Source organism: Arachis ipaensis, chromosome B8 (assembly GCF_059453495.1).
Source record: "Arachis ipaensis isolate K30076 ecotype BB chromosome B8, ASM5945349v1, whole genome shotgun sequence".
Taxonomy (NCBI): Eukaryota; Viridiplantae; Streptophyta; class Magnoliopsida; order Fabales; family Fabaceae; genus Arachis; species Arachis ipaensis.
The window spans coordinates 15333152-15343200 of record NC_142443.1 but is presented as its reverse complement, the minus strand read 5'-3'; the positions used below and the strand labels follow the sequence as shown (position 1 = coordinate 15343200).

Below are 10049 nucleotides of genomic sequence, written 5' to 3'. Positions count from 1 at the left end.
GTAGGATTTTAAGTGGATGTTGTCTTTGGTAGGGATTCGGATGTTTCTTCTCATTGTAAATTGGATGGTTTTGTACATGATTTCTTTGTTTCGTGCGTTACACATTAGCGACTGCGTGCACCGCACTGCGATATCAATGCGTTTTGTTAATTTTTTTTTGGATTTAAATTCTCTTGGTCCGTTTTCATGGTAGATTTAAACCATTTATCAATCGTGATTTTTACTGTCTTCTCTTTTGTTTCATTGAAAAGATTACAATAAAACATGATAACCATTGGTGACAAAACAGAAAAGGGAATAGTTTATTAGAGTTGTATGTAAAGAATGACACCTAACTCAAACCAAGAAACCTATCTATATATGCCTAAAGGAATTCAACAGGTGCATGAATCCGCCACCTTCCGATGAGTTCCACATAGTAGAATCCTTACATCTTTTATTAAGGGATCCATGATGATCATTATCTGACGGAAGGTGAACCTCATCCTACAAGATGCACAACGCAAACAGAACAACATACATTAATCAAGAACACCGTTGATATATAAAAATTTAAAATATAAGCCGCAGATAACACATACCGGGTGTGATTTCCTATTCCTTTTTTGCATTGATTTCTTAATTGACTTGTCCAACTCTGCTCCAAGTCTCTTACCCTTAGGTCGTCCTTTGGTCTTGACTCTTGAGGGTCCCTGAATGTCATGTACAACCGCACCGCCCGTGCTCTGTGTGGGCACGGTATTCTGAGATGCAGCAGCAGTATTGGAACGCATGCTGGCACGATAATCAATCAGCTTGGACTTTGCATCCCAAAGGGCAGCTCGCAAGATGGCTGCTTCCTCATCACAAGCAACAAACTCCTGCGCAACGTTATAGAACTCTGAACACAGATGCCTGAACAAGTTGTTGCTTTCGTCACTCCGAGCCACGTCATGGCTACTCTTGACATAAGTGTGCTTGCGGATGACATTCTTACTCCATCGAGGAAGAACGTAGCAGCTCGGTACTATGTCAACTCTGTAGTATGACCAGACCGTAAGGGTGTGGCAACACAATATACCAGCGGATTCAAACTTGTTGCACTCGCACTGACCCTTTTGACTCAAAGGGTCAAAGTCGACCCTAAAAGTATGGTAGACTGGCTTCCCCCAGAAAAACTTCTGCTCGTCCACCGTAATAGAAATTGTATCTCCTTTTTTTTCAATTGACCGAACCATGCAATCGGTTTTTTTTCTTACCTCCAGTTGAAGAATCCTGAACATACTACTGGTGTATTCCTGCTGAAACTGTCTCTCAATGCCCGTGCTCCCTATACATGGGATAAAACCTTTCGAGTCTGCAGCATCATCTTCCAGCTCCTTTTGCTCTTTGGTTCCGAGGACATTGTCGTATTCATGGACGAACTGAACCAACCCACTCTTGCAATGCAGGTATCCACCATAAAATGCGTGCATACTTTCACTACGCTGTGTACTCCTCATGCCTGCCCAAAATTCACTCTTGAAAAATATTGGAACCCACTTCCGTCGATTCGCGTAAAGGTCTGCCCAAACGAAACAAATGGTTAGGAACATCCAGACACACTGATAGAAAAAACATCTCTTTATATACTGAAAGGAACATCCACTGTCGCCAGAGATGGAAAAATCAGCTACATTTATTATAAGAACAATATGAACGGAAAAAAGATGGCACAAATCACATGATGTGAATAAATAGACAACTAGAAACCAACAGAAGGGATTTATTTTAACAATCTATTTCAAGCAACTAGAAACCACAAATCACCTACCTGCTAACCATCTGTTTTGGCCTAACTTGAATTGTTTGATGAAACCAGCCCAATCAGACTCGAATGATTCAGTCGAAGGAGAATTCCACACAATGTGATTCATCACTGCATGCAGTTCTCCGTACCTAGCATATCCACCAAGCTTGAATTGTGATTTTTTCATTATGTGCCAGATGCACCATCGGTGGACAGTGTCAGGTAGGACATTCCTAATAGCTCCAGTCATCGCCTTGCACTGGTCAGTGATAATCCCCCTTGGTGCAGATCCGACGCATCTCACCCAATGCGTGAACACCCACTCAAAACTAGGGATCTCCTCGCTCCCAAGTAAAGCACAGCCAAGAAAAGTAGACTTCCCATGGTGGTTTACACCTACAAAGGATGCAAACGGCAAACCATGCCTGTGAAAAGAGCAACGACAACTGTGAGGCAACACTAGAAAATCCAGAAATAACTGCTCTTGATATTTACAAATACATATACAGACCTGTTTCTTCTGTATGTGGTGTCAAACGACACCACATCTCCGTAATATTCATACGAAGCCCTGCACCTTGCATCTACCCAAAGTGCGCTCCTAAACTTATTAGCATCGTCAACATCTATTGCATAGAAGAAGTTGGGATTGATCTCCTTCATTCGAACAAAATAATTCATCATCCCCTGGAAGTCCTCGTTGTCATCGGAGCATCGAAGATTGCGTGTGATGTAATTTCTGACATCCTTTTCTGAAAAACCCAGGTTTGCGGACCCACCAACCTCGTTTGCCAGTGCTAGATACGTCTTGTTGGGTCTTATTCCAGCCTCGTCGTTATCCGTAATGACGCACTTAGCATGCATGGTAAGCTCCCGATACTCATGATAGTGGACAGATTTCTCAGTCGAACAAGGGTGAGAATGCCTCAGTTCTAATCTAGACACAACCCAACATTCATTCTCATTGTCCAGCACGACATACATCCTTGCTTTGCATCTCGTGGCTGTAATTCTATTTGCTCGAGTTGCTGCGTTCACCCTAGACTCTCGATAGCCTTCACGCGTGCAGTAAATAGATTGATTAACCGGTATCTTTGATTCCTTCCGCGTCTTGTCAAAATTCGTGTTCCTGATTTTAGTAACAAACCCAACTTTCTTTGCATAGTTTGCATAAAATTTCTGTGCGAGAGGCAATGAACCAAAACTCATTCCCACGACTGGAATTTCCTCTTCACCTACGCCACTATGATCCGGCAACTGTAACGTCAATACAGACAATTATATACGAATTAAACTAACTCTAACACAGTAAGTGTTTAATAGAAAATCTTAGGATACTATAATAATATAGCAAATAAATGAGCTTTTTGAATTAAAAAAAAAAAACCAAAATGAGTTGATAGGTTTAGAAATCACAAAACACCTTTATATAATAACATGGGAATAATTTCAGTAAAATACTATCATAATAAATCTATAAGTCATATCTTATACATTATGGAAGTGTACAATCATCAATCTACTTTTTTCATCCTCTATCATTATATGGTCTAATAATATTTGAGGAATCATAAAGCACTAATAGAGTTATACTAGAATTGAAGGCATGTGCCGAGTTGGAATATCCTACCCTTACGAAGTAAGTGAAGTGTGAAATCAAAGCATATTCTCATCTCATAAAAACCTTGCCAAGGCATACATACCATTAAGAAACTGGACATGATCTTTCTTAATCAATAATACAAAATTAACATAGTGAAAAGTCCAATGTCGCTTAAGAAACATCTTATTAGCATGAACTAGAAACATCTAGGTAGCACATTCAAACCTGGCCTCCATCGTCCAGCTCATCCTTTCTAGTCACAACGACATCGGTAATTTCGTCGAACTACAATTAAAGAAACCAGAAAAAGGCATTTGTCATGTTATGAACATTCCTTACTATATATTTACTGAGTCATATAAAAACCATCAAAGAAAATTGCATCACAACATATGGGAGTCAAGCATACTTTAATGATGGTAATTCTAATGATTCACACATGATGGGTAAGTGTTTAGCAGTTATTTTTTGCTCAGCTCAATATATAAATGTGCCAGAATTCTCCAAACCGATTTAGTTTTTGAAGTAAAAAAAAATTCAAAAACGCATGAATAAGGGTGCTTCAAATACCACGTTGTTACAAAATTTAAAACAAACAATGAGAAGCTTATGAAACATACCTTGCACCCTACTTGTTCTTGAATGTCTAATTCATCCACATTAAATTGTTTATCGCCTAGTGTTGGATTGGTGAATGTATTAATTGATCCTTCTTCAGTGGGTGAAAAGGCCATGGAAGTTTGACTTGATGAGGTTGGCACCGTAGCCGCCGCGATGGGAAGTTCTATTCGGCGCCGTCAGTGAGAAACGATGAATTGCACCACCAAATGGAAAAGAAAGATGATTGGGGTTTGACCAAAGGAAGCTGAATTTTGAAACCGCTTTGATGAGGTGTTCCGTGATCCTAGGATAGGTTTATGGTTTTTTGAAAGTCAAGGAGTGATTTGGTTGAATACGGCAATTAATAACAAAAATTGAAAATTAAATAAAATTAAATTAATTAAGCAAAATATGGTTTTGTTTATTTTTTGGCTGATCCCCTTTTGGTTCCACATACTTTTCCTTATCTAAAAGATTTGGATGCGTAACATAACTGAATTTAATAATTAACGATATTCAAAAATAATCAATACACTCAGCAACAACAAAGGTTAATGTTTTGCTACAATGATTCACCGAATATTGAAAAGATATACATAATTAGTTAAGTTCAATTATTTATATGTTGTTGTTGTTCATTTAATGATTAATAAGAAAATAAAAAAAAAGTTAAAACTCTTATATTACTCATAAAAACATGATAAAAATTTTGGAAAAGAAATAGAGAAAGAAATCGTTACGGAAACTCCGAAAGAGACATGAGAGAGAGAGAGAGGAAAGATATGGCAGTTGACCATTTTGGCGCGTTTCACGTCCTCGTAGTGGAATCTTTTGTGGTCCAATACATCGAAAACCTTAGCATCCTAAATTGAGATTTTGTTAGCAATTTATTTTTACTTATATATTAAAAGTAATTATATTATTGTGCATCATTACTTATTAATTTTAAAAAATCCCTGAAAAAAGTCACCAAAAATTACGTTATATTAGGTGTACCTTATGGAAACATGTGATTGAACGAATGTTCTTACGTTCTTAACTATTTAATACCAAAAATTTTATATCGAATACATTTTATCAAGATAAAATTGTCAAAAAATTGACTATGTTTTTTTCGAACCACATGTCACATTAATCATACTTCTTTGTGTCGGATGTTGCTTTATATTCAAGTCCTTCAAGTTCTTCAGGTCAATAGTAAAATTACTCACTGCACTAAATCCAAATAACCCTATTCAAAGAAGCTGCTAGGTAGATAACGAGATTATGAATAAGGTAAACAATGGACTACATCTCACATCTATTAAATATAAATAAATTTATTAAATTTAAATTTAAATTTTAAAATAAAAAATTAACTTTTTTTTAATTTATTATTTACTTTGTTAAAAAATATTATTTTCTTATACTTTCTCTAAATTCTATTTGTCTATTTCTATTTTTGTTTATTCTCTTAGCAGGATGATACGGATTCGTATGTACGTGTTTTTTGAAGTGACAACATGCAAATATTGACAACATACAAGCTTAGTTCAAAATAAACGTACAAATAAAATTTAATCATCTACAAAAATATATGTATGTAAATTTTAAATCTAAAAAAGTCATTAATATGGCTTACATGACACCAAAAGCATTATAACTATCTTGCATAAACAATTACACCAAATCCAAGTCAATGAAACAAATGGCATCTCACTTAACTTAGAATTGAACCGAAATTACTTAATAATGACGACACGCAAACTCAACCCAAAACAAGCACACAAACAAGATTTAATCATCTACAAAAATATATACATATAAATTTTAAATCTAAAAAATTCATCAATATGGGTTACATGACACCAGAAGCATTACATCTATCTTGCATGAAGTAGTTATACTAAATCCAAGTCAATAAGAATAAGTGCAAACTAAGAATCGCACCAAAATTACTTAATAATGACAAGACACAAACTCGATTCAAAACAAGCACACAAACAAAATTCAATCATCGACAAAAATACATGCATGTAAATTTTAAATCCAAAAGAGTCATCAGGTGATTTAAATGACACCAAAAGCACTACAACTATCTTGCATGAGTTACACTAAATTCAAGTCAATGAGACCAAGTGCACCTCACTTAACTCAGAATTGGGCTCTTTTTTTTTTGGGTATGGAGATAAAAGTAGTGATATACTCTAACATTGTAATTTTTGGTGTTTTTAAAAATTGTGGAAGGTACACAAATCGGAGGGTCATATTTCTGTACCTCAAATTTTTAAAATTTTAAACACAAATCGGACAGTCTGATTTTTTTATCTCTCACAAATCGGACGGTTCGATTTTTGTACCTCAATAAATCGGACGGTCCGATTTCTATACCTCTAACAAATCGGACGGTCCGATTTATATTTCTCACCTTAAACGGTTCCACGTTTGAGAATAATACTCCAATAATCCACATTTCAAAAAAACACCATTGTTACTCCAATATCAAAAACAAAAAGTTCCTCAGAATTGCACCAAAATTACTTAATAATGATGACACACAAATTCATTTCAAAATAAGCACACAAAGAAGATTCAACCATTCACAAAAAATAAATGCATGTAAATTTTAAATCCAAAAAAGTCATCAATATGGCTTAAATAACACTAGAAGTACTACAATTGTCTTGCATGAACTAGTTATACCAAATCCAAGTCAATGAAACCAAGTGCACCTCACTTCACTCAGAATTGCACCAAAATTACTTAATAATGACAACACACAAACTCAGGTCAAAACAAGCACACAAACAAGATTCAATCATTGACAAAAATACATGCATGTAAATTTTAAATCCAAAAAAGTCATGAGTTGATTTAAATGACACCAAAAGCATTACAACTATCTTGCATGCACTAGTTACATCAAATTCAAGTCAATGAGACCAAGTGCACCTCACTTAACTCAGAATTGCACCAAAATTACTTAATAATGATGACACACAAATTCAGTTCAAAATAAGCACACAAACAAAATTCAATCATTCACAAAAAATAAATGCATGTAAATTTTAAATCCAGAAAAGTCATCAATATGGCTTAAATGACACTAGAAGTACTACAACTGTCTTGCATGAACTAGTTATACCAAATCTAAGTCAATGAAATCAAGTGCACCCCACTTCACTCAAAATTGCACAAAAATTACTTAATAATGACAATACACAAACTCAGGTCAAAACAAGCACACAAATAAGATTCAATCATTGACAAAAATACATGCATGTAAATTTTAAATCCAAAAAAGTCATCAGTTGATTTAAATGATACCAAAAGCACTACAACTATCTTGCATGCACTAGTTACATCAAATTCAAGTCAATGAGACCAAGTGCACCTCACTTAATTTAGAATTGCACCAAAATTACTTAATAATGATGACACAAATTCAGTTCAAAATAAGCACACAAACAAGATTCAATCATTCACAAAAAATAAATGCATGTACATTTTAAATCTAGAAAAGTCATCAATATATATGGCTTAAATGGCACGAGAAGCACTACAACTATCTTGCATGAACTAGTTATATATACCAAATCCAAGTCAATGAAACTAAGTGCACCTCACTTCATTCAGAATTACACCAAAATTACTTAATAATAACGACACACAAACTCAATTCAAAACAAGCACACAAACAAGATTCAATCATCAACAAAATTACATGTATATAAATTTTAAATCAAAAAAAGTCATCAATATGAGTTGTATAACACTAACTTAACACAATTATCACAAAATCAATACTATAAAGAGAACCATTGTTCGTATAATTTTTACTTTATCGTGAAAACATAAATTGAATCTACTAAATGAACAAAAATATGAGTATTTAGTATTTCAAGAGAGAGAGAAAATAGAACAAAAATGAGCCACTTAGGTTTTGATTACCTTCAATAATGCTTCAATAGTGTTACGGTGTTTTTTATTTGAACCTAGCGTCAAGAGTTTTTCTGAGTTTTCGCAGAGGTTTTGAGAGATTTGATAGAGGAGTGGTTTAAAGTTTCCATCTTGAAGTCATGATGAGTTTAAAAACCGTTTTCATATAAAAGAGTGCGGCATGCGAAACATTTGATCTTTGAGTTACTTAAGAGCTGGCGCGTGTTACACACACTTTCATTAATAAAATTAGTTTTTGTTCAGATTAAACCAATTTAATTGAATTTTGTTGTCTAAAAAATTTAGATATGTAGCATAACTGGATTTGATAATTAAGGATATCCAAAAATAATCAATACACTCAGCAACAACAAAGGTTAATGTTTTGCTACAATGATTCACCGAATATTGAAAAGATATACATAATTAGTTAAGTTCAATTATTTATATGTTGTTGTTGTTGTTCATTTAATGATTAATAAGAAAATAAAAAAGTTAAAACTTATATTACTCATAAAAACATGAAGAAAATTTTGGAAAAGAAATAGAGAAAGAAATTGTTACGGGAACTCCGAATGAGACATGAGAGAGATAGGGAAGATATGGAGTTGGCCATTTTGGCGGGTTTCACGTCCTCGTAGTAGAATCTTTTGTGGTCCAATACATTGAAAACCTTAGCATCCTAAATTGAGATTTTGTTAGCAATTTATTTTTAGTTATATATTAAAAGTAATTATATTATTGTGCATCATTGCTTATTAATTTTAAAATATCCCTGAAAAAAGTTACCAAAAATTACGTTATATTAGGTGTACCTTATGGAAACATGTCATTGAAAGAATGTTTTTACATTCTTAACTATTTAATACCAGAAATTTTATATCGAATACATTTTATTAAGATAAAATTGTCAAAAAATTGAATATGTTTTTTTCGAACCACATGTCACATTAATCATATACTTCTTTGTGTCGGATATTGCTTTGAATTCAAGTCCTTCAAGTTCTTCAGGTCAATAGTAAAATTACTCACTGCACTCCAAATAACCCTATTCAAAGAAGCAAGATAGAATGGCTTCCCAAACACCTCACGTTTATGTTCCCATTAGGCTTGATCTCTTAAAGAATTTATTATTAAAACTCAATTCAAGGAATGATGGACTTGGACAAAGTGTGAGAGGAGGTTTTGATTTCGATGGCAGCAAATATTATTTGGAGTTGTTTATACAAGCGCACAATTTTTTATCCACAAAACAAAATCATCAAATCAAACATACTTTAAAAAGGTAGCTGGGGTTTCCTTTAGTGCTCTCTTCATATCTCTCTCCTTTTTAAAAAAGAACTGGTACAGTTTACTCTGGATCTCTTTCATCTGGAAGCCTTCTGGTTTTCTCCATATATTATACATGGCATTTTGTACCCAGCTTAGGTTGATAGATTTTTCAGTGATTAATTTTCCCACAATGCTATATTTGCATTTTTGGACTCCCTCTTCAATGTCTCCCTCAACATAGACAACTAGTGCTTCCTCTTCTTCTTCATTGGTCTCTTGCTGAGTTTGATCTTTTTCATTGATTGTTGATGTTGATGCTTCCATTTCAGATTTACCCAAATGCTGAAGATCTTGGGTTTCCTGCACTTGGCGATTGGCCTCGATTTGTTTACAAACGGAGCTTTTGCTGGAGAAATGGGAAAGGAACATCATTCCAAAAGAAATGGACTTCTCAGAGACAGAGGTAAATGTGCAGATTTGAAAATTGCCAAAACACTGCAAAACAGTAAAGCTGGAAAAGAAACTCACAGCAACTATAGGGGAAGTAGTAGAATGTAGCGTTTTTGAAAGTGGAAATGGGCAGGGACAGTTCATCAAAGCAAAAGTGCAAATGAAAATAAATAAACCAATCAAAAAGGGAGTCAATATTGGAAGCATAAAAGATGGCATAACTTAGGTGGATTTCAAGTATGAGAAGCTCCCAACTTTCTGCTATTTCTGTGGGATGCTAGGACATTATGAAAGAAACTGTGAGAAGAAAGAGGTGTCAGAAGAAGGTATAAAATGGCAGTCGAAAGAGTTGGGTGACTGGATAAGAGCTGATACGTTTGGAATGAAGGTGGAAAAAAAAAGAAGAAACAGGTAAGGAGAAAGAGAGGGAAAAGGACA

General features: G+C 34.4%; 2 protein-coding genes across 2 annotated transcripts; both read right to left on the bottom strand.

Annotated features, from left to right (window-relative positions):
• Nucleotides 1–354: 354 nt before the first annotated feature.
• LOC148547293 (uncharacterized) lies at nt 355–1217 on the bottom strand. The gene is made up of 2 exons (XM_088496276.1): nt 582–1217; nt 355–486 (listed from the first exon to the last, which is right to left on the bottom strand). The coding sequence occupies exons 1-2, from the start codon at nt 1215–1217 to the stop codon at nt 355–357; spliced, it is 768 nt and encodes a 255-aa protein (XP_088352402.1).
• Nucleotides 1218–1263: 46 nt separating this feature from the next.
• LOC148547292 (protein FAR1-RELATED SEQUENCE 5-like) lies at nt 1264–2977 on the bottom strand. The gene is made up of 4 exons (XM_088495373.1): nt 2280–2977; nt 1793–2193; nt 1328–1543; nt 1264–1286 (listed from the first exon to the last, which is right to left on the bottom strand). The coding sequence occupies exons 1-4, from the start codon at nt 2975–2977 to the stop codon at nt 1264–1266; spliced, it is 1338 nt and encodes a 445-aa protein (XP_088351499.1).
• Nucleotides 2978–10049: the final 7072 nt, after the last annotated feature.

What these genes read in the sequence shown, in the direction of transcription:
- LOC148547293 (XM_088496276.1), bottom strand. Translation starts at nt 1,217, where the DNA reads ATGGTTCGGTCAATTGAAAAAAAAGGAGATACAATTTCTATTACGGTG. An exon ending in GGAATAGGAAATCACACCCG is followed by an intron (nt 487 to 581) that starts GTATGTGTTATC and finishes TGCATCTTGTAG; the next exon opens with GATGAGGTTCACCTTCCGTC.
- LOC148547292 (XM_088495373.1), bottom strand. Translation starts at nt 2,977, where the DNA reads ATGAGTTTTGGTTCATTGCCTCTCGCACAGAAATTTTATGCAAACTAT. An exon ending in ACCACATACAGAAGAAACAG is followed by an intron (nt 2,194 to 2,279) that starts GTCTGTATATGT and finishes CTCTTTTCACAG; the next exon opens with GCATGGTTTGCCGTTTGCAT. An exon ending in CCAAAACAGATGGTTAGCAG is followed by an intron (nt 1,544 to 1,792) that starts GTAGGTGATTTG and finishes TCGTTTGGGCAG; the next exon opens with ACCTTTACGCGAATCGACGG.